The following is a 25,082-nucleotide window of genomic DNA, read 5'->3' as shown; positions in this document are numbered from 1 at the left end:
TACTTTTATTTATTTTTTTGCCTTTCAGAGGTAGAGTTCCCAAAATAAACGCTGGACATTTTGATTGATTTGGGTTCTTTTATATCAATTTTATCCTGTTAGTCTGCTTCCCATTTCTTTTAAACATCATAGACATTTTTTTTTCTTTTGATGAATGTGAGAAAAAACGTTATGCTGCGTTCATTTAACACATATTTCTTATCTTGGAACTTGTTCATACTGCTGAATCATGAACACTGACTCAAACTGTGGCAGGTGGGTGAGGCCTGAGGAGCTTTAGATACTATTTAAGGTTATCAATGTGCTCTCAGGTTTTCCATTAAGTGTCTTTATCTAAATGGGAAGACCATTAGTCCTACATTCTTATTACTGTTTCAAAATCCTTAGAAGTTACTTTGATACTATCCTGACTGATGGTTAGTAGGTGTGTTTCTCATCTCTTTACCTTTGTTTTTTTAGATAAGGATATGATGTGATGGTTTTTGGGCTCTTTAATACTACTTCATTTGGTGAGAGTAGTTCTATATTTTTCTTTTATGGGTCTTGTAGTGATCAAACCTGTGTATGGCTAGTAAGAGAGAAATGATACCAGCTATTTTTCAAAAAGGCAATTAACCACATCTAAGCCACTATATATCAAGGGGTCAATGACCTTCTCAAGTTGAGGTAGGCAAATTTGGGTCAGTTTTTTACTTTTGCCTGTTTTTACTGCAGGTTTCTTCCTGGGTCATGCACCTACACTGTCGTCACCCAATCCTCAGGTAGAGGGAATTATTGTAAAGTGAAACACTGCTCAGCGCAATCAGCTCAGCTTCCTTATGCAGATAACTTTAAACCCGTTTGTACAGTAACCCGCATTTGACCCCAGTTCATCATAATCATTAACTAGAATCGAATTGGACTATATTCAAATAAATGTCACTCTGCTTTTATTATTATAAATACACTGAATTCATTAGTAGTACCTAAATATGACTTTCATTATCAATAAGTGTTATATAAAAGATGCTGTATTAACTTCATTATTTACACTATATCAATCTACTATTTACATTCTACTGATATACTAATAAAACATTATGATTCTTTATAAGATTATGATTATAGATGAATTTATCTAGACACTGGGTCACAAACCTTTTTAGATATTAAGTGAATGACAAAACATTTACAAGATGTTTGGAAAAGCCTGTTTATGGTTTCTAAGACTTTGCATTTCAAATGTTTCATTTTTTCTGTCCCTTTTGTCATCCAGATTTAGGTGTTTACCTTTGGTGTGTTGCAAAGGTATCGCATGATCTCTCCAATGTACTGAAAAATGGTCACATTGTGCTTTCTGCAGTCTTTCCAGAAGTTGGAAACAGAAAACTTCTGTCTCAAAACCACGGTGATACCTGGAAAAAGGGTACCCAGAGTTACTTAAAGGTTCAGTAACTGTTTGCACATTTGAAAACTGAATAGAAAAAGCAACTAGGTTGCTTGTTACTTGAGGTCATCTTTCTCTATTGGTTTAACCTGTAACAAACTGGGACTGAACATAACAGCCCTGAACTTTCTCCTGAACACTCCTGACATCCAACAGCCACCAACAAGGTTGTATTGACATCAGCATTTTTCCCCAATATACATTGCAAAGTTTTTGGCCGTGCAGATTTCTTCTTTTGCAAACCCCCCCCCCATTTTGTTATATTTAATTTTGCAAAATGGAAATAAATGCATAGAGATTTTTTTTTTACAGTGATACTCAAATTATACATATAAGTAATTTTACTAATCTCTATTTCTTAATTTCATTGTAAAGCTAAAATGCTTGAAATTCAAAATCTTTTAGAATTTTGGTTACACATGTGAATTTTGTTGGTCATAACTTAGATGAAAAAGCCTGTTTTTTTTATCTTAACTTAACTAGCAAGTCACTGAGTTTATCATCCAAATGTTTGCACTCTCTCACAGTGCATCATTGCTCTTGTTCTTTTATGGTTCATGTTTAGTTCACACTCCAAGTACCTAAATGATATATAAAAGCACATTTTATGGTCTCCTTAACTCCAGAAGCATATGAGTGGACTAACATTTTCATCATGCATAAATTCTGTATGCTTATTTAGACTGGAAATGGTATGAAGCCAACAAGCTTCACCTGTCTATAAGGGGTTAAAGCTCTGGACCTCACTGGTTACCATGGCTGTCTGTAGTACCAGTGTAATTTATACTAGGCGAGACAGAAAATGGGGCCACTCAGCAGGTGTTTGTGTCATTTTCTTTTTTCTGCACTGCACACAAGGTAATTGGGGGGAAATTGCTGTATATAGACTGTGAAGGCTAATTTAAAAAAAAAAAGGAATAAGAAAAGGGAATATTTTAAGGCCTGTACAGTCTTTTGTGATTATTGAGTATGTTCTTGCATCTGGCAGCTATTCAAGGGCAGGTGCAACGCAACAGCCCCAAGGCCAACACACCACTCGACTGAATCCAAAGCCATTGGTTTGAACCGGTATTGATTCAACCTCCACGTTTTGATGAACAGAAACAGGAATTTCGCCTTTATGACCCAAAGATGATTAAGCAAATTCCTACAACAGAGCATCACAGACAATATCCAACTCACAGCTTGGTGATTTATGAGGTTGGTTGCCTTAACAAATAATAAATAAGCCCACTCTCTTCCAAAAGTCATGTTTTATCACTAAACTCAGCTTGTTTTCAAAATGGCAGGCATGGACACTCCAGATAACCCAACACCCCCACCCCCACCCCCCCACACACACAGTCTGCTGTTTATTTACTTGTTATTCAATAAACACAGTAAGCAGAGAGCCCTGGAGCAGGGGGCCCTCTAGACTTTTCCCAGAACTGGCAGATTGTCAGTTCTGTCCAGGTAATATCTATCATGGAAGTCTGTCATAGAATACCTTTGTCGATGGCTCCGCAGAGTCCCATCAGAAAACCAGAGGAGTGGTAGAGAGGGAGGTATAAATAGAGAACATCACTGGAGTGAACACCAGCAAAAGACAGGAGAGAAGATGCCACCCATACCCTCTCGTGGTTAACTACGGCTGCCTTGGGAAGTCCTACAAGATAACATTGTCATTGGAAATGTTTTATGTGTTGTTCAAGGCCACAGCAAGCAAGACACAGTGAGAGAATTATGAGGTCAAGGTTAGATGAGACTGGCTGATTACCTGTGGTTCCTGATGTGTAGATGTACGCTGCAGGACTTTTGAGGTTGGTGTTGGCCCTCAGCTGGGGTGACAGAGGCTGATCTGAGGCCTTCTCAATCTTATCAGAGAGGCTTTCAATACCTTCAATATCGCTGTGATTGCTGAGGACAAACACACGGATGCCCAACTCTTTCAGACCAGGCAAAATTTCTTCCACAGCTTCTTTCAAGTCTGAGAAAGTTAGAAAAAGAAGATATTATTATAGGTTCACATTGGGGCCCCACATTATGGCGCTGCATGAAGCAATGGCTGTCAAACTGTCTAAGACAATAACCCATCCATCTTCTAATGCTTTACTGTCAACATGACTTAGAGGTAATGCCTATCTCCAGCAGTCTAGGGGGGAAAGGTGGGGTTGACCCGGATAGGTCACCAGTCCGCTACAGGAAGACACAAAGGCACACAACCACGTACACACACACAATGCAATTCAGAGTCACCCATTTATCGAACGGTTCTGGACTGTGGGAGGAATCCATAGTACCTGGAGTGACAAGTGCATTCAGACGCTATGCAGAGAGACCCTAAGTTGGAACTTGAACCCAGGTCCTCCTTGCTGCAAAATAACAGTGCTACAAACTGGGCCACCTTACTAATCATGAGAGGAACCACCAAAGTAAATAAACCTGCTTTTTAAAAAAGGGAATGAAATTTAAGAAGCAATAAAATGATGATGTATTAACACTAAAATAATAAGACCATTTATTGTTTTTGCCTTGGCATGATTGATCAAAAAATTAAGTCCAGTAATGTTTGTCCACTATGTAAAAGCAGATAAGTCCTCCAGTGGATTTTAGACTTCTTCTAACAATAATCCAACCATCTACATCTAATCTAATTTAGAGTCACAATTAACCTAGAACATGTGTTTTGAGACCATGGGAGGGAGCTAGAGTACCCAGAATGCCCGGTGCATGTAAACACCAAGCAGAAAGCTCTTAGGCTGAGGTTTGAACCCAGGAACCACCCAGGAGAGCAACCACCAAGGTAAATGACACAAGTTTAGAGAAAAGGCAATGAACTTTAAGAAACAATTACATTATAATATAACAATAAAATAATAAGACCATTTATTGTCCCTGCCATTGCATGATTGGTCGAACTATTAAATCTGATAATGAGTTTCATGCAGTGGATGACAAACCTTTTATAACAACAGCCCATCCATCTTCTGATGCTTGTGTGTTGAGGTCACAAGAGGCTAATTTCTATTTCCAGATGTCTAGAGGGGAAAGGCAGGGTACACCCTGGATCACCATGGAGCCCATCACAGGGAAAACATGCACACAAATCTAAGTCCAATTTAGAGTCACTAATTAACCTAATAGCCATGTTTTTGGACTGTGGGAGGACGCTAACGTACCTGGATGGACCTGAGCAGGTAAGCTCGTAGCAGAAAGGCTTGGGTTCTTTCTTTTAAGTAACAGTGCTACTAGTAATGACAGAAACAACTAAAGTATAAAGAGAACATGCTAGGGCTGTCCCAGTCTGATATTAGAAATTGATCCGATATCAGCCAAAAAAATTTATATTGAAATATATTAGGTTTCCTCTAAAATTTTGCATCTTAGAAAGCTCATACAAACACTTGTTTTGCTTCTATCCACTTTTGTTTAAAGTTTATGTAACACTTTGGTGAATAAGTAGTTGTTAAGTGCTTTCTTAGTTATCACTTGATCAATCCTTTTGTAACATTCCACGCAATGTATTCATTCATAAAAGTATGTACAGGTCCTTCTGAAAATATTAGCATATTGTGATAAAGTTCATTATTTTCCATAATGTAATGATAAAACTTGACCATTCATATATATTAGATTCATTGCACACTAACTGAAATATTTCAGGTCTTTTGTTGTCTTAATACGGATGATTTGGGGATACAGCTCATGAAAACTCAAAATTCCAGTCTCACAAAATTAGTATATTTCATCCAACCAATAAAAGAAAAGTGTTTTTAATACAAAAAAGTCAACCTTCAAATAATTATGTACAGTTATGCACTCGATACTTGGTCGGGAATACTTTTGCAGAAATTACTGCTTCAATGCATGGAGCCTGTGTTGGGTCTTGCGTCTCTCAACTTTCTCTTCACCATATCCCACAGATTCTCTATGGGGTTCAGGTCAGGAGTGTTAACAGGCCGATTGAGCACAGTGATACCATGGTAAAACACCCTTGATAAAACACAGTGGACCAACACCAGCAGCTGACATGGCACCACAGACCATCACTGACTGTGGGTAATTGACACTGGACTTCTGGCATTTTGGCATTTCCTTCTCCCCAGTCTTCCTCCAGACTCTGGCACCTTGATTTCCAAATGAAATGCAAAATTTGCTTTCATCTGAAAAAATACTCTGGACCACTGAGCAACAGTCCAGTGCTGCTTCTCTTGCCCATTCCTGGGGAATGCGGCGCCTGTAGCCCATTTCCTGCACACGCCTGTGCACGGTGGCTCTGGATGTTTCTACCCCAGACTCAGTCCACTGCTTCTGCAGGTCCCCCCAAAGTCTGGAATCGGCCCTTCTCCACAATCTTCCTCAGGGTCCGGTCACCTCTTCTCGTTGTGCACACACTTTTTCCTTCCCACAGACTTCCCACTGAGGTGCCTTGATACAGCACTCTGGGAACAGTCTATTCATTCAGAAATATCTTTCTGTGTCATACCCTCTTGCTTGAGGCTGTTAATTATTGCTTTCTGGACAGCAGTCAGGTCTGCAGTCTTACCCATGATTTGGGTTTTGAGTGATGAACCAGGCTGGGATTTTTAAAGGCCTCAGGAATATTTTGCAGGTGTTTAGAGTTAATTTTTTGATTCAAATAATTACTTCATAGCTCATTTAGAGACCCTTTTCATGATGTGCTAATTTTCTCAGATAGAAATTTGGGGTTTTCAAGTGCTGTAGGCCAAAAGCATCCGCATTAAGACAACAAAAGACCTTAAATATTTCAGTTAGTGTGCAATGAATCTAAAATATATGAATGTTCAAGTTTTATCATTACATTATGGAAAATAATGAACTTTATCACTATATGCTAATATTTTAAGAAGGACCTGTATGATTTAATGCTGATATTGTAGCAGGTCGATATCAGTATCTATCAATACTAAAAGCTGTAATATCTATATCTTATCAGAGATGAAAAAAGAAAATATATTGTAAGAATAGTTCCCACAATTCAGGATTTCAAGTGGGGTAGGCGGAAAATCTGATATATCTATATTTTGGCAATAAGTTGGGGACATAGTTACGTATTTGTCATAACATCAGCATAAATAAACAAACTACAACAGTAATACCACTTTGTTTCCAAGTTTGAAGACATTTCGCTTCCCATCCAGGAAGCCTTAAAGCAAAAAATATATATATATACATTTTGAATGGATTCAATTCAATTTTTACATTTTTCAATTAAAAAAAAATTACATTTTGAATTGAAAAAAGCTTCCTGGATGGGAAGCAAAACGTCCAGTGGATTGTTTTTTAACTTTTTTGCAATGACTATGACCCGGATGAATTAAAATCTCCACCAGCATTCAACAGGTGGGTATTTTTAACGAGAAAACACCTTACATCGACTCAGACTAGGCTCAACTTTATTTATCCCTTGGGAAAACTCCTTCAGGGGAATTCTGGTTCCAGTAGCTTATGAAAAGTACAAAGGTCGGAGTTAAAGCAAGATGCCATTTAAGATATGCGATAATAAAAATAACAAAAAAAAAAAGGGAGCCAACAAGAAAAAAGCTAATTGTATATTTTAAAGTTTACTGCTCTTGGAAAGGTTCAATGCATCCAACTTACCAGCACCGAGAATGAGGACCTTGGCATCGCAGCAGGAGAAGCAGTGCAGCAGAGACTTGGACCTGATGTTGCAGTTGAGGAGAGACGCCACACAGCCCAGTTTGGCCAGAGCCAGCCAGACCCAAATAAAGTGCGGCTCATTGGCCAGGAAGAGCGCGGCTGTGTCCCCCTCCTTCAGCCCGGCATGCGCTGACAGAGCCCTGGCTATTCTGTTGCTCTCCCTGTCAGCCCATCCGTAGCTATAGGAGCGCTCCTCGAAGATCACAAAAGTCTTTTCTGGATCTTTATTCACTTTATCCAGGAAAGCATCTAAGATGCTGAAAAACTTCTTTTTGATTTTACTTAATCGCCATCCGATGCGAATGGCAACGATTGCGTAATTTAGATCTGCCAGAAAATATGGATTTCGCAAATAAATCAATAGCGGCAAAAATGCCGCAACGGTAAAGAGGATGTATCCAATCATGGTGATTTGTATTACAGTCTCATGATCCCGAGGGTTATAAGGGCTCCTCCAACTGGGAGAAGAAAAAAAAAAAAAAAAAAAACACAACTAAACGCCCCCTGAACTTTACCCAACCTCCCCCTCTTCTGGCTGTAAAACAACCTATACACGTTTTCCATGTGCTCAACAGGCAAGGTACATATATGTTCTTAGGGTTGCTTGTTCCAAGGTTTCAACATAGTCAATTGGGCTTAAACTGTAGTTTGTGTCAATAAAGGGTGTTATCAGTATCTATATGAGGGATTACATACATACTGATAGCGGAATGTTCCAGAGTACCTATCATATTTTCCCAAGGATTCTACTTAACACTGATCAAAATAAATAGTCAGATTATTTTAGAAATGTGACAATCTGTTTTAAACCGTCACACATAAAAACTTCTTCAATGGAATTTAAAGCTAATCAGATTATTGTTTTCCTCTTCTAGATTATTTAGGATAAACAGGATTATTTATGTTTTCTATGCCAGAAGAAGGAGAGGAAGATTATTTTAAATATGTGACAATCTGTTTCAAACCGTCTCACATAAAAACTTCTTCAACAGAATGTTTTCCAGTTCTAGATTATTTGGGATAAAGAGGATTATTTATATTTTTCTGCACCAGTAGAAGGAGAGGAAGATTATTTTTGTTATGTGACAATCTGTTTTAAACCGTCACACATAAAAACTTCTTCAATAGAATTTAAAGCTAATTAGATTAATGTTTTCCTGTTCTAGATTATTTGGGATGACCAGGATTATTTATGTTTTCTAAACCAGAAGAAGGAGAGGAAGATTATTTTAGATATGTGACAATCTGTTTTAAACCGTCACACATACAAACTTCTTCTACAGAAGTTAAAGCTAATTAGATTAATGTTTTCCTGTTCTAGATTATTTAGAATAAACCGGATTATTTATGTTTTCTGTGCCAGAAAAAGGAGAGGAAAAATTTTTTAGAGGATGTTCTATTCGTTAAAATCAGAAATACATTTAAATCTCACTTCATACCCAGACTGTTAGGATGTCTTGGTAATGTCATGGGTTTCTGGTCTACTTGTTTATGGAACCTTTTCAGGACAGTTTTGGTATATTTACTAGCCTTCTGAGGACCAACATGCCTTGTTGGAACCAAAGCCCAGGTCGAATTTGGTGGACTTCCATTTTTAATGTTAAGGAGTCAGTTTATAGGTATGCTGTGAATTAACTTTAGTTTAAGGTTAGGAATATACTGGAAATGGTTTGGGGAAATGCAGAGTCATCAAAAGTATTAATGTTTATTACTCCGGTAGAAGTATAAATTTAAAAAGTATCAACTTCAGCTTTATACTCAATTAAAACTGTAAAAGTGCCATTTTTAAAACTACTAAAAATTAAGTACTGCCCTGCCCTAATAAAGGACATTTTCTTCTACAATTATATTTAAGTTTCTTAGTTTCATAACTAACAGTAACAGAATCAAATGTAACTGTGCCTCGTCTTGAAAAACTATTTATTTTGATAAGTGGCGGACAACAAATTGGTCCAACCAAAAAGAAATTAATTGTCTGGATAAAACGAATTATATAAATATTTTGATGATTTAAGTATAAGGATTAAAAAGTAGGGATAATTGCAAAAAAATTTAAGGAGTAGAGGTAGAAGGTTTTCCAGAAAATTATTATTCCAGTAAAGCATAGATAGCCAAAATTTCTACTTAAGTAAGGTAACAAAGTATTTGTACTTTGTTACTTTACACATCTGGGTAAATGTCAGGCTTAGACATAAATTCAATAACTCAAATAAAGGTAAGTCTGTGTACAGACTTAATATGGATGGAAATACAAAGTGTTGTGTGTTTTCTTTTTTTAATGCATTATGGTTCCCATTTTCTGAAAAAATGGCACGTCGTGTGGAGCGATTGCTTATGCCTGGAGCCCATGACTGGAATTGCTGTTTTTTCGTTCAGGGTCACTTTCAAGACAAAGGTGTAAATTGAGTTTAGGTTAGAGTTGGGGTTAGGTAAGATGCCATAATTGTTAAGGTTAGGCTGTCGAAATGAATGGAACTCAATGGAAAGACCCCGCAAAGACAGTGAGACAAGTTTATGTGTGTGTGTTCGGTGAGGTTGCTCTGTATGAGAGCACAGAAATGGGTTACAATTTCAGTACAATTTGTTTCTGGCATTGTGAATGATTTCTTGATATTTATTTATTTTTTAAACAACTGACCGTAGTGTTCTTTGGCGGCAGCGGACATTTTGTCCCGATCCCTAGGTTGTCATCTGGCTCCCAGAAGCATTTGTGGTGAAAGAACATAAGGGTGTCAGGGATGGCTGCTGCTGGAAAAAAAAAGTTTTTCTTTCAACAGCGGATTATCTGGTTAGAACACATTTAGCTAGGAGATACAAAAATATCTCTAATAAAACTATATAACCTAACCTAGTAGTAAGCATTATGCTATGAGGTTTACATGGCCAGGTTCTTCTATAATTATCCTTACCAAAGATGATAGCCCATATGGTGGTGATTTTCACTGGTTGCCTCTCACTGTCATTAACACAGGGTGGGTTTGTAAGGATTATTTTTATTCATGATGTGTAAGTCTGTTAAACCCTAATAATACCTCCCTGTCTCAAGTCAAAACTAATGTTTTTCCAAGTAGATTATCTAATTAGGATAGCTCTTCTATCAGGATATACTGTACAGTTATCATGTTAATTATGTACATTACAGAGATTTAGGAGTAGAATGGGGACACAGACAGAGTCGATCATTCTTAGCAGCAAGTTTTCTGTCTTTTACCTGGGATACTGTGTAATAGTTTAATATGGCTGCAACAAGGGAGGTCTCCTCGTTTACAAACGTGTATGATGTGATGACGTGGCACACTGGAATTTTATAATAGTTTTTCCACCCGAATTGTAAGCCATTTCTACACTCTGATAAAGAGTAACCTTATACACGAGTATAGGGTTACCTTCGAGTCAATGAGTCGATGCAATCAACTGGTTTTCCTTAGATAGGAAACTTTAAATCAATTTGACTGTATGATCTGGTGAATTATAAAGTGCCTTGAGATGACATGTGTTGTGAATTGGCGCTATAAATAAACTGAAGCAAGAAGCAAGCCTGGTTGGTAACAGCTGCCTTCTGTAACCCTAAGCAACTTCTCCTTTCTGAAAAAGATTACAATTTATTTCAAAATCTGCTTTCATAATTCATGGTTATTTAATACATATAAGTTATGAAGTGATAATTAAAAAGTTGTCTTATCTCTTCTCAGGAAATAACCAGGGAGTGAAAGCTTAAAGGTGTAAATACAGAGCTTTGCTTTACAGGTTTAAAGGGGCTATGTCCACAAATGAGCTGATTTTGAGATAAAATATTTTTATAACACTTCTGTTCATTTTGTTATAACAGGAGTTAGGTTATATAGTTTCACAAGATATATTCTGTATCCTGTTGCTCTTATTTAAGGGCACCATCTTCTAGCAGCAACACAGAAAATCATAGAAAAATGAAGGAGGAAAAAAAAAAAAATTCCAACAGCAGCCATCACAGCATCTGATACTTTCATGTTCCTCCACCGCAAGGCTTCTGTGAGCCAGATGACCAATGAGCAGTACTGCCAATTGTTTGAGGGGGAAAAAAAATAATCATTCAGAATCCCTGGAACAAATTGTACTTGAACTGTAAGCCATTTCTACACTCTCATAAAGAGTAACCTTATCCCCCCCAAAACACAGACACACACACGGTCAGGTTTCACTATTCCAGTGGGGACATTCCATTCACATCTATTCATTCGTAGGCGAGTTCTGCAGCTTGAATCCAACCCTTATCCTACACCTAACCATTACAGTTACATACCTAACCAAAACACAGGGCAGCTCTTTTGTTTTCCTGTTATTTTCTGCTGGATGAACTGAGTACTCCATGTATGCTTGACCTCAATAACCATGGCCAGATTATTCTGGTTTATTCAGATCATCCAGAAATAAAAGACAGGAAACAAAAGAGCTGCCTTAAATTCATAAAGTAGTGGAGTTGTGCATTTATTCCTATTCACACCTAATTTTAAAACTGTTATCCAAGGAGACCTGCCAGAGGTCCCCACAAGGATGGTCAGTCCCCAAAATGTAGCGTTTTAACTGAAAATGATCCCCACCATGTAGAAAAAACACACCGATCCACAGGTAAGTTAATATATACATATTTAAAACATAAAGCATGTTCACATTATTATGAATTACTATACTTTATACAATATTTAGTATGGCTTTTCCTATGTTGTGAGATACAGTGTGTCATACCGTTTGTCATTCTTTATTGAGTCAGCTGATGAAAAATGTATGTCAACAAGGAATAATGGACTGATATTTTACCTTAAGATGTCTTGACATAGAAATATTTCCAAGACATCTTAGGACCAATGTCTAGTTGTGTCTTAAAACGTATCTTAAGATGCCTTGAGATGCTGTAATAGTTGAGCATGCATGTGTGTCTTGGGTCAGCCATATCTTCAATCATACTCTTAATTTCCCACAACAGTTTCCTGCAATATGAGCCTGTTCCTCCGGACAGAACTGGTATTTCATGTTTTTGTATTCAGCTCTACACAAAGCCAGTAACTAATCTGGTTATTACCTGGAATTAGTATACATCCAGAAGCAGAAGTTTGAAATTTTATCGTAGCTTGCATTGCCTGTTTTTGCAGGCGAAGAGGTACGTTTTAGTTTTATTAAAAAGCAGGACAAATCAGGTTCTTTTTTTTTTCAAATGGTTTTGCAAACATTTCTAGTTGCTTTTGGAGTAACGGTCTTTCAGCCAACAATGCTGAAATAAAGGTTTTAACTTTCTTCTGCGATTGATACAGATATTTTGCACCACTATAGATGCACACATCAGAACCACAGCATTCTATAAAATACTGCAATTGTTTGAACAGGTGGATTTGGGCAGCTGCAGGCATAGTGGTAGATTACTGTTTTATTAACTTTCTAATATCCGATTTCTTTTCAGTTTTCTGTCTAAATTGTATTACTCCTTTATCAAATAATGTTGCATAGTTTAGGGATTGAGGATTCAAATGCAGACAACAACACTGTTGGCTTAGGTTCAAGGTTCCTTTAAAACAGTCCTGGGGTGATACACCAAAAATCCAATCAAAAGAGAGATACCGAAAGCGGAGGCAGGTCCAAATTCAAGCTCAAATGTTAGAAAATGGAAAGTAGAGTAAATAGAAAGTAATTCACTGTGAAATGTCAATGTAGCAATTCTTTAAGTGGATGATACTGTCATTTTTGTAATGTGTGTTGTATTTCTCATCTGAAAAAAATCTTGTGCTGGAATATGCATGTTATATTGACAAAAAAAAAAACAAATTTTTAAAGGCTAATACACAGACAAAGTATATGCCATCATTCATGCATAAGGTGTAAATAGGAAAATACACTATAGCATTAACAGACAAGAGTTGATTCAATCAATTCATAGATGATAGAGGAGTTGGAAAAAAAAACTATTGGAAACCAAACTGATTGCATCAAGTCATTGGCTTTGCAGAATTCACACATCTTGGAAGAGAATGTAGCAGCAGGGAGCAGTAGCTTGCATGGTGTCAGTGACTTTGCAGCAATCCCTCATATTGAGCCTGTATGTCCACATAGTGGAGAGGAAACCCCCCCTTTCTCAGGAAGAAGCACTAAGCAGACCTAGGTTTTGTGTGAAGAGAAAACAAATTGTTTCAGATAACTCTTTTTACATAAAATATTTGAAGGTATACAACTTTTAGCTACATCCTGATTGCTTGAAAGCTATTTGTGTAGAAATGGGTCAATAGTTGAGGCATGAATTTTTTGAAAATTCAAAGAAGATATTCTAACTCTTTATACCAAACCTTGCGTTTTCAGATAGAAATTTATTTAGGAGTACCACAAGGTTCAGTGCTTTGGTCTCTTCACTTCCCGTTTTTTCCACTTGCCAAAACTGGTGCCAACGTAGTTTTTCAAAGGTTTAGGGTGGCCAAGGTGAATGCCAGTCATGTGGACATTTTAGTATAACCTTAAAACAGCAAAGATAAACCACTTGCCTTACGGAATTGCTTATTGAATTGTGCAGATATCTTGCATATAAGAAAGATAAATAGACTATTGTAACCTGGGAAAGCAAAAAATACCTGTTTCAACTAATGTGATGACAGGACCTCATTTGTACCAGCTAAAGACATGTTGTCATGTCTGAAATATGTGTTAAACTAAAGAAATTATTGGTCTAGTCTAACATCTAGAAAATCACAAAAATTAAGAAATTTCAGAGAGGATAACTGTTACGTTACTGACTATAATAGTTAATTGATAATAGAATTAATAGTAAAATGCAGAAATAATTATACAATACAGAAGTTGGAGTTTTTGGACCAGAGCATCTGAGGCATAATCTGCTGAGTCAATCACCTGCTAGATGCCATTAATCTAACCTTTAGTATTTCCATTAAGAACATTGCTTTCATCTTTTAAAACGACATGTATGACATGTATTAAAGTCTCATGTCAACCATGTTTTTAAGACATACCTTCATTGGTCTCCACAGTAATGACAATATAGAAATGAATTATTACACAGGAAAATCTCATGAATCTTTGGTTACATCAGTATGATCACTTAATAACAGAAATCACAAACAATCAGTAGAAGTCTTTCTGCTTATCCAAGGTTCTGCAGTGGCAGTTCAGATGAGAATGAAAAAAGACATGTTTTGTTGAATTTTAGATTATCTTTAACTGCTTTGTGAAAAATCAAAATAGAATAGATTTTTTAGAATATAAGATTTTTTCCTAAAAAAATAAACACTTAATAGTCAATCTCCATCAAATATTACAGATTTAATGGAGCCATGTGTTACAGAGTACATTTAAAGCTTTCGTTTTGGATAAGACTTAGTGTGGCTTAAGTTATATTGAACCTTCTGTGAAGTTATCAGAGCTATTACTGTTACTGTTGGCTTAGGTTGTTGGGAGGCTTGCTGATCAGATAAAAATCGGCAGTTAATGCTGCAATTCACTTTGACTTTTCTGTTGCTACATGCTGTCTCAGATTGAGGGTTTGCTGCAAAATGAGTGCAATGAACTGGGCTTACTTAGATGTCATTGTCAACCCTTTTATGTTGCACATAAAAACGTCAAATGGGGGACCTAAGTGCTTTACAATTCAGTCAAATAAAACAAATAACAATATGAGAAAACGAATCCCCAAATATATTAAAGCATCTTCATTTATAATGAAATACAAAAATAAATAATAAAATTCTAATTATTAAAGAATATTAAACTCTGCCCAGAAGTTTGTATCTAATTGGGTAAACAATTCCAAAGATTTGGGTCAGAAATTGCAAAGGTCAAATCCGTTTTGAATTCTAGTTTGGAACATCTAAGAGAAATTGATTGGTTTCATCGACTTGATCCCACTAGAGTGTAGATCTAGATAACATCCATCACGCTTTGTCATCACACAGGCAAGATGGTGCCAAGGTTTTTAAACTTTAAAAGCATGCCGTAAACGGGTGTTCATGTTTTATAGGACCTGTTAAAAGACGAGCTGCTAGATTCCAGACTGTATGTAAGTGGTGATTTATTTTCAGCAACATACAAAGTGTTACAATGATCCAAATGAGTGGTCATAAAACCATGAATCACTTTTTCAAGGTCCCGGTTAAGAGATATGAGTTCACCTTGACAAAGAGCCGGAAAAAACTTGCTTTCAAACCTGCTTTTATCGGTTTGCCTGATTAAAAAAAAAAAAAAAACACTTTTAAACATTACGCCAAGAGAGAGACAGCAGAGTGCCTATATGAAGTGAAGGGGCAAGACTGTGAGCAGAAACGCATCACAAGGAGGTTATGAATCCCAGAACGTCACCCTCCTAAATCAACTCTTTTCTGTTAGTAAATTGTATAAATAGATATGTTATAGCACTGTCTAAATGTTCTGGGTATTAATTTGAAAATTTACTACATATTTGTTGAAATCCTGCTTTTGTGTCTAAAAATGTTTGGCACCTTTAGATGGTTACTGCATCATATTTTTGCTATTGGCTTAACTCGGGAGGTGACGTAACAGCTGCTGACAGGCTCCTCGGTAGTTCACTTTGGGACTAACATTAAATTAAATGATTTTCTTATTATAGGAAATTAATTTAAATCATGCTTTCATTCATTATAAAGGGTTATAAAAATGGTAAATACAATACAATGGGATAAAAACTCTGCATCATCTTTACATTGTGGAAATTATATATTTTTTGCTGTCAGTCACATGGCCTAAAAGCTATTTTGAAAAAAAAGCAAATAAATTTAAAGAAATAAAAAATTAGAAATCAAAATCGAAAATGCACTAAATTGGATAAAAAAAAGAGTGCGGCTCATCCTCTATGGTCTAGAACAGGGGTCACCAACCTTTTTTGGGTCACAGGAAGGGCTACCAATACTGACCTATGAACTGGAGGAGTTGGTGTTCATCTAAACTTCATGCATAATATTTTTTATTTTAAATTCAAATTTTTAGATATTGTAATTTTGAAATCTATATGAATGCAAGTGTGATTAAAGAGGAAGAGCAACAGAATAAAATAAAATTTCATACACCAATCTGTGAGTTGTAGTGTTTTCAAAAGACACCAAAGGCACCCTGTGTGGTCCTGAGGGCCCCTTGGTGCCCACCACGTTGGTGACCCCGGGTCTAGGATAAAGGTTTGTCTTTGAATTTGTGCCAATGGGCCCAAGACATTAAAAGTTATTACTTTTGGATGTGCAAACATTGACGGTCCAGAGAAGGATCACCATTTGTGGAAGAATCTCAAAGACAGTGGCTCAAGTGGGTATTGCTCAGGGCTGGTGGCCTCCTCCACAGAACAGAACTCCCCCTTCTCTGTCTCTGATCAAATCAATGGAGAAAAAGTCAACCCCTCATTTAAAAAAAACTATCATTAAAGTGCTTGCTAAGTTTGTGTTACTGTAAGTGCCAATTTGCTAAGGTGAGATGACACCTCTGGCTCTCAAGTATTCCACTGTCTGCCGGGTTCTTCCTCCATAGGTGCCATTCCAATTCTCCTGCTTAGTACCTTGTCAGGGTCGTGGTTGGACCTGCAGTTAATGGGGCATGGAACACCCTGGACAAGTTGCAAGTCTGTTGCAGGGCAACATAGAGACACACAAAGACAAACAACCATGCACACGCACAACTAAGAGGAAGAAAGCCAGAGTACCCGGAGAGAACACACGCAAGCACAGGAAGAACATGCAAACTCCGTGCAGTAAGACCCCGTGTTGGAAATGGAACCCAGAACCTTCTTGCTGCAAGGCAAGTCTCCTATAAACATTTTTCACCTATAGAGGGGCTGTACGGTAGAGCGGTGGGCCACAGTGCTACCACCGTGCAGCCCCTTCATGGGTGTGAAATGTTTATAAGGTTGGTCAGGCAGGGACTGTCAAGCTTGTATTAGACATCTTCGCTGCTAAATTTAGAAGTATTTTTCAAATTTGAGTTCTAGGGAGGTCTTACCTGTTGCAATTTCTTACCTACATTTCTAAAAAAAATGGTCCACTATATTTTTATCAATGACATTTCTACATAATATGAAAAGTCACATATACTCTTATTAACAATAAGTTGGTTTATTTAGTTCAAGCTAAACTGAAGACTCAAAACCCAGTTCTGAAAACAAAGATTTCTGTATTTATCATCTTTAATTTTAGGATATTAATCTAAATAATTAACAACTATATTTTTGTTATCAGTTTGTTAAAATGTAAACAATTGGAATGCTAAATAGTTAGAACAAACAACTTGAGAGCATCGTTGCTGCCACCATGTGTTTTAGTCAGGAATTGCTTGTGAATTTGTACTTAAAAAGGTGCAGTAGGTAACTTCAGAAAAAAACAATAATATTGTTATATATTTGTAAAAAAAAAAAACAAAAAGAAAAAAAAAATATGGATACTTCCTGAAAGTAGAAAAATTATGTTAGAAGAAAAAAAAATCCATCACCACTCCTAGTAAGGAACAACCAATCAGAACCAGGATGGTTGTGTAGTACTGTTGCCAACTTAACAATATTGTTGCTCTATTAAGCAACTTTTCAGACCCCTGTGGCAACGCTTTTCAAATTATTAGTGAAAAATCCAGCAACTTTTTTCTCTATTTTACGAGACTTTAAATGACAAAATGTGAAATCACTAATTGCTCTGGTCTTATTGTTTTCAGCAGCAGTCACAGCTCCAACACAGTATCAGGGAGACATGAAATCTATTTTATCTTAATTTTTGTTTCGACTATTACATTAAAATTACTAGTAATACAAACCTGCATTTAAATTATGCACAGTCTCATCTGTTTTGTGTGCCACTGCTAACTATCTTTAATGAAGTAGAATTTGTATCTTAACAAAATACTTCTGGTTTTGATAAAATAACGAAAGCTTGAAATGATTTTATACAATAAAATTTAATTTCAAACATTTTGAGATGTTTTTAAACACATTCTACATTGCAAATGTTGATATTCCTCTCTTCTAAGAGCTGGATAAAAGAATGACTGATATGCAACTTAGGTAATGTCATCATCAAACTATTTCTGGTGACTTTTAGGAATGGGCAATAGCAACTTTCCTTGCTGGCAACAGGGTTGTGTACGATCTGATCATCCCTCTAATCAAGCTCAATGTTGACAATATCCTGCAGTATCCTTTGCGTTAATGGCACGCTCTGCACTGATGGAAGAGATGTGTGCTTGTTCAAATTTTCAGGCTTAGCTTTAAGGTCCTGTTCTTAGAAAGATTTACTTGTCTTATCACGAGTAAATAAAGCATAAAATCTGCAACATCTATTAAATAATGGTGTCTAAAATCAAGATAAAAAAATATAAATATTTGGGAAAAGGTTCTCAAAACAAATGAAATTATCTGCAGCGAGATTTTTTCACTTGAAAAGATTTCTTAAATTGTGCTTATTTGGTCAAGTTAAACACTTAATACACAGTTGAGTCTTATCTATCACTTCCGAATAAAAACTTTTTATCTTGGTAAAATAATAATTTGTGTTGCAGAAAAAACAAAAATACATTTATATTTTCCCTTTACACACATTTCAAACGTTTGTATTGAAATCTGGTAAATGTGGAATAACTCATGATTTATTTTGTTCATTTTCAGGTTAAATTAGAAACTAGGACCTAACATGCTAAGAAACTGAAGATCATACTAATACTGGTTGAATCAAAATAAATGTATTATATATAATATTGTATAAATATATTATATAATACATATATATATATTTTTAAATCACTTCACTTTTTTTATTTTATTTATATATCATCACGCTCTCCGACTATGTAGCGGTAAGAGAAATATGTTTATAGATTTAAATTGAATTAAAAGATTTTGAATAGATGTACTATTACATTGGAAACATATCCATCATACTAGCCAGGCTAAAACTTTTTGATAATATGCTTTAAACATCTCGGTTCTCTACTTCACCCTCAAATGTGGCATTGGCTCCACCTTGTGTTCTCTATGGTACTTTTTACACTGACCTTTTTCCTGATGGGTGAAAACCATTTAAAACCCACACAATATGCTATTAAAACACTTTTAATTTTTGAAAGTTTAACTTATATTCACAAGTTTTGTCATATAACATACATTCCTAATACAAACTCAATTTATATATAATATTAATTTTTAAAAGACAAAAAATATATAGGCAATTTCCAAAAACCATTTCAGCAAATTACTTGAAAAGCAAAAAAAAAAAGAAAAAACTCATGCATTATACGACATTTTAGCTTTAACAGGATCCACCATGATGAATCCCTATACAGCAAATGAACTAGATACAAATATTAAAGGGTACAAGTCTGAGCAGAAATTATTGCAAGTTATCATCTCAGTGAATATACTTTTTACATTTCAATGTTATCATTGGGTCATGAACTTGTTTATCTGTATGCTAAGGTGATTCCTGTGTGTTACAAATTAATACTTGGAAAAATACTGTTGTTTCCCTGAGCTGGAAATGATTTATAAAAAAAAAAAAAAAGGCAGACACTCTGACAGTGCATCATCTGGCTAGTAAAGCTCTTCACAGCTTGATGCGTCCTGACAGGATAGAGCTGTAGATGTCAGATGTCAGCGGTACGTAACTTCTAACGCAGTCATCAATGACGTAAAGAGGGTCCTGGATGAGTTCTGGATCAAACCCCTGCTCCACTAGCTTCACTTTCATCTGCTTAAAAGTACCTGTGACTTCCACTGCACTCTGAAAACAAAGAAAAGAGCAGACACACATCAGTGGAACTGATCCCAGCTATGCATTTAAAGGAGAACAATGCCTGTTTGTTTGCATTTACATCCCCCCCATATTACAGTAATTGCATCAAAGCTTCTCCACTCAATTACCTGGAGCCTTATGAAGCGAGGTCGCGCATATGAAGGCAGGTAGCTGACCACATGCTCGTATAGTTTACCTCCATCAAACTGTGCATCTTTCTTTACAGTGGCAGCTGCCATTCCTACACGCCCCTCATGTCCTAAGCAAAGTGGAATAACACAAGTTTTTAAAAAAATTAATTGATAGCTTCTCACATTCTGCCATAAATAAGTGAGTATAAAGAAAGTAGATGTACTAAAAGAGCATTACCTGGCACTTGGACTCCATAAACATTGGCCTCCTGCAGACAGTTACTCATTGAAAGGATGTCGGATACCTCTGTTGTTGCAACATTCTCGCCTTTCCACCTATGGGCTCAAGATATGTTACAATTTCAAATCAATACAAGTATTTTCATATTTTAAAATAACCTGTATGTAAAAGTAAATAAATAAAATAAAATTTGATGCAGAAATCTGTTGTAAAAGGAAATAAAGAGCCTGCATCCCTCAGAATACACACATTTTAACTGGATTTTAACAAAGAAGATTGCCTTGCTTCTTCCAAAAATATATTGGGTCCTGTAATTTATTTTTAATAATAAGCTATTTGTGTTAAAGAGATATATTTAAATTTTAAAAATGTGCCTTTAGCTAATAAATCTAATCCAGCAAAATGGAAATGGGTCCCTTTTATGTTCCATCTTTTTTACTCTGGCTTAAAATTGCACAAATGAAATACTGATGATGAGGAGTAGGGCAGTACCTGAAGGTGTCCCCAACACGGTCCTGGAAGTAAATGAAGTTGTTTTTATCAATCCTCATTAGGTCACCGGTGTTGAAGTAAAGATCCCCCTTTTTGAGGACATTACGCAACTTCTTCCTCTCCGTCTGATCTTCGTTTAGAGCGTAACCGACAAAAGGAGCAATGTCTGTAATCTTCGACACCAGGAGTCCTGTTTCACCTTTGACAAAAATGCCAACATCAGCATGAAAGTATGAATTGTCTGTAACAAACAGCTGTAAGTATCTTTCACCTTTCGAGGCCTCGATGCAGAGACCGTCAGCATCTCGCATCGGCTCATCTTGCTCGGTGTCGTATTTCACAAGCAAGAAGGGAAACAACATCTGCAAAGAGCATTGAATTTAGAGTCCAGTTAGAAAAAGGCTATTAAGGCTCTAATTTCTTTAAACAATTGCCCTGCTAAAACTGGATTTTCAATTTAAATTCATTAACAATTTAAATTCAAAAATAAAATATTATTATGCTTTTATCCCTATACCTCAGTTTAAAATCAATATTTATGGGCAAAAGAAAAGTTCTCTAATAAACTTATGCAATGCATTTTATCTGTAGTTTTGCTTTATACAGCATATAATGTAATCCTCACATGAAGTTGGATAGAGAAGTTGGAAGTTATTCTTAAGTTCCTTTAAAAAATAAAAATAAAATCCAAAAAATAAGGCACTACCATTTTCAAAAGAAAAATCTTTAGGATTTATTCTATTTATTTTATATTGTACTTTTTGCAAAACAATAAATCAAAGTCCCTTGTGTTACTGTCTTTGCTCCCACTGGAAAGAAAGAAGTAGGACACGACACATCATAGGCCCAGAAACGCAACAATTTGTGCTGAATTTCTCTTTAGCATATTTGATTTTATTGGAATGGTTACTATGGCTACAGATCCTAGTACATTGGTTGTTAAGTCCAAAAATGTGTACGCTTCTTATAGCATGACTGGTTTGTATGACTAGAAGCACTGAGAGTGAAATGAATTAAAATTGAAGCAAACCACATCATGACTGTTGAGACTTTTAGGAGGGAAATCATGAGCACATCAAAAAAGTGTTTCTCAGTTTAGTGTTATGGTACAGAACAAATGGGTCTGCTTCAATATCTTCACATCTGCACTTCCTCATTATTACAGACAAATGTTGCTTCATTTGAAGAGGATCAATCATAGAAGGTGTGAATATCCTCTTAGCTCAGGCTTCAGAGAAGAAAGGCTTGATGTACTTGGTTACAAAACAGTAGAAGACATGAACAAGTACAGATTATACAGAGCAAAGAAGGTTCACAGCATTATAATTTCATTTTAATCTTCACCTATCAATTATCAAACAGTTACCAGTTTAATGCTGTGATTTCATGCTTGTTAATACATTTCTACTGTGTATAGTAGGGATCCAAAAAGAAAACAAAAATCTACTAAGTACTGAGTTAACTTAAAAAGATGGGGTGATCATTTCTATCCAAAGCTTTGCTGATTTAAACATTAGGTATATAGTAGGTGTTTTCATTCTTACCTGGTGCAAAAAGTGTACTCGTCCAACAGCTCCTATTTTCCCTGCATAGTTAAGAAAGCCAATATTACCCTCAGTTGAGGCATAAAACTCCAAAATCTGGACGTCTCCAAAGCGACCGAGGAACTCTTTCCAAACTTCTGCTCGGACTCCATTGCCGATGGCCAGTCTTACTTTATGATCTCTGTCATTATCTCTCTGCAGTTTTGTGCAAAATAAAAAAGGATAAAATTACAGAGTTTGCAAAATGTAAAGGTAAACTAGCATTATGCAGTTGTTTTTCATTTGATCACACTCTGGACATCACCTAGAACTACTAACATAATATTTTTAGCTGTAGCTTTGACTGACCACAAAAAACAAACATGTAATTGGTTTATAATATTAGAGAGCGTTATAGAAACAAGGTTCATACAAATAAATCACTTAATATATAAAAATTGTATTGATCGATTGACTTTAATGATCTCACAGTGGATAAATTTACTCATTACATCAGCTCAAATAGTCAAACGAGAAGAATGTGCTAAAGAAAGAAAAAGGTACATGAAATATATATATACAGTGCATCCATATATGTCAGCTTTTTCTTTTATAATAGGATCATTGTACAGGGTTACTGCACAAGGGGCACATGGGTATTTATATAGATGGATATTTTTGTTTATATATATAGTTATTGCACTGGGTGTCAGATATAGAGAAACAGATTATTGTACAGGGCATCAGATAGTAATTGCATCTTATACATTGTACAAGTTATTGTCTTTGTAGTGTTGCATTGTAGAGTCTGGTTGCAGCAGGGATGAAAAACCTGCCGCAGCGCACCTTTTTACAAACAGGGTGTAAAAGTCTTTCACTAAAGGAGCTGCTCGGCTCCTCTACAGTCTGGTTCAGAGGATGGAAGGTGTTGTCCATGAATGATGTAAGCTTGGACAGCACCCTCCTATCAGCCAATTCCTCCACTGAGTCCAGAGTGCAGCCTAGGACAGAAGCCGCCTTTCTCGCTACCATATTTTCACGACTATAAGGCGCATATTAACGTCTTTTTTTTCCCTCAAAATGTGCGGTGCGCCCTATGTGTGTTGTTACTGCGGACGTTGTTGAGACCACCATGAGAACGTTAAAGGGGGAAGTGTGGGCGTGGATTGTGTATAAAAGAACAGGTATGTGCTTTATGCAGAACATTGTTGTGTTAACAACCCTGAAAATGGCAAAGAGACACGCCTATGAAACACAGTTTAAACTGAAGGCTACCAGCTAAGCAGAGGAAGATGGAAATCGAGCAGCCGCGAGAGAATTCAAGATTAATGAATCGATGGTTCGCAAGTGGAGGCCTGTTGGAAACTGCTGCCTATGGTGATTTTTAAGAGAAAGACTTTGCCTAAAGAGAGTTTTACAGCTGGAGTCGTTATTAAGGGGGTTGGTGGCCTGGGGGTTGGAGAGATGTTGAGAGTTGAGGACAGGGGGGCCTGGTGTGAAGGGGGTTGGTGGCCTGGGGGTTGGAGACATGTTGAGAGTTGAGGACAGGGAGGGCCAAGTGTGAAGGGGGTTGGTGGCCTGGGGGTTGGAGACATGTTGAGAGTTGAGGACAGGGAGGGTCTGGTGTGAAGGGTGTCAAAACGTATGAAAACCTGTTTAATTCGTCTGCAAACTAGGTTTCTCTGTCTGCGGCCCTGCTGGTGGTGTTCCTCTGCCCAAAGCCGGAGATGTTCTTGGGTTCTCTCCACACATCTCTAATGTTGTTTTGTGCCAGTTGTTCCTCTATTTTCCTCCTATAGTCCTTCTTTGCTGTCGTTATCCTCCATTGGAGCTCTTGCTGGACTCTACAATGCTCTTCTGTCTCCTGAGTTGAGAGACCTTTTTTTCCTGGTTCAGGAGGACTTTCAGCTCAGGAGTCATCCAGGGGTGGTTGTTTGGGAAGCTCTGTAGCCCTTGTGTGGGCATCGTGCTCAGTGATACATTCATTTAGACCAGGCATCCCCAAACTCGGTCCTTCAGGGCCGCTGTCCTGCAGGTTTTAGAGGTTTCCCTGCTTTAGCACAGCTGATTATAATGATTGCAGTAGAGCTAAAGCCTGTTAATCAGCTTTCAATTAAAATCAGCTGTGCTGGAGCAAGGAAACCTCTAAAACCTGCAGGACAGCGGGCCTCGAGGACCGAGTTTGGGGATGCCTGATTTAGACTGTTGATGTCATCACCATGGAAACTTTGCAACATGCCCTAGCCTGTGGTTCTGAAACAATCCTTCAATTTCTCATTAAATGTTGGCACTAAAGTCTGTTCGTTTAGACTTGCAGCAAATGAAATACATAATTTTGGTGAAAACTAAGCTTAATTGACAAACAGAAAAGTGCTTTAGTGCAGCATATTGTGTCTGTGTTAAGAAACAATCTAGTTGTAATTTCTTAGTACCTTCAACACTGTGTGCTGCATAGGTTTTACTATTCACATATCAAGAAATTTTGCTCCAGAACGTATGGTACTAAAATATTTCTCACAGGCATTTTTCTCTGTGAAATTTCACAATTTTTGTTTAGTTTTATTAACCATTGCTTAATGACCTCAGACTAAACTGATTCAACTGTGTATTTGCATTGCATGTCTTCTTGAGATACATTACTGAGAAGGTTCAGTCGAATCCTATACACACAAACAGGTTATAACAGGTTCTCTATCAAGGGAAGAAAAGCAACTGAACTGACATTCTGTCAGTAAAGTCATTACCTTGAGTTTTTGCAAAAGACTTTGAATTGGTGACATTCTTGTAATGATCTAGTTCAGGTTCATCTTAATGCTTTCCAATATGAACCCATAATTGATTTCTATTAAAGTTTTTTTTGTTATTTTTATT

The 25,082-nt window shown here is 36.7% G+C and overlaps 2 protein-coding genes across 2 annotated transcripts in view; both read right to left on the bottom strand.

Annotated features, from left to right (window-relative positions):
* slc27a2 (solute carrier family 27 (fatty acid transporter), member 2) overlaps positions 1–7,523 on the bottom strand; it is a 13,730-nt gene extending 6,207 nt beyond the window's left edge. The window contains exons 1-4 of the mRNA XM_015375595.1: positions 7,028–7,523; positions 3,183–3,392; positions 2,913–3,071; positions 1,270–1,394 (exon numbers count right to left, since the gene is read on the bottom strand). Coding sequence (XP_015231081.1) covers positions 1,270–1,394; positions 2,913–3,071; positions 3,183–3,392; positions 7,028–7,493 — 960 coding nt within the window. The 5' untranslated portion in view covers positions 7,494–7,523. The remainder of the gene's footprint in view (positions 1–1,269; positions 1,395–2,912; positions 3,072–3,182; positions 3,393–7,027) is intronic.
* Positions 7,524–18,843: 11,320 nt separating this feature from the next.
* LOC107085357 (very long-chain acyl-CoA synthetase-like) overlaps positions 18,844–25,082 on the bottom strand; it is a 20,153-nt gene continuing 13,914 nt past the window's right edge. Inside the window, exons 5-11 of the mRNA XM_015375638.1 lie at positions 22,233–22,427; positions 20,960–21,050; positions 20,689–20,887; positions 20,194–20,291; positions 19,953–20,083; positions 19,126–19,812; positions 18,844–19,087 (exon numbers count right to left, since the gene is read on the bottom strand). Of these exons, the coding sequence (XP_015231124.1) occupies positions 19,636–19,812; positions 19,953–20,083; positions 20,194–20,291; positions 20,689–20,887; positions 20,960–21,050; positions 22,233–22,427 (891 nt within the window). The 3' untranslated portion in view covers positions 18,844–19,087; positions 19,126–19,635. The remainder of the gene's footprint in view (positions 19,088–19,125; positions 19,813–19,952; positions 20,084–20,193; positions 20,292–20,688; positions 20,888–20,959; positions 21,051–22,232; positions 22,428–25,082) is intronic.

Source organism: Cyprinodon variegatus, unplaced genomic scaffold (genome assembly GCF_000732505.1).
Source record: "Cyprinodon variegatus isolate N-32 unplaced genomic scaffold, C_variegatus-1.0 Scaffold122, whole genome shotgun sequence".
NCBI lineage: Eukaryota > Metazoa > Chordata > Actinopteri > Cyprinodontiformes > Cyprinodontidae > Cyprinodon > Cyprinodon variegatus.
Note: the sequence above shows the minus strand (reverse complement) of the source record. Positions and strands in the feature narration are given on the sequence as shown.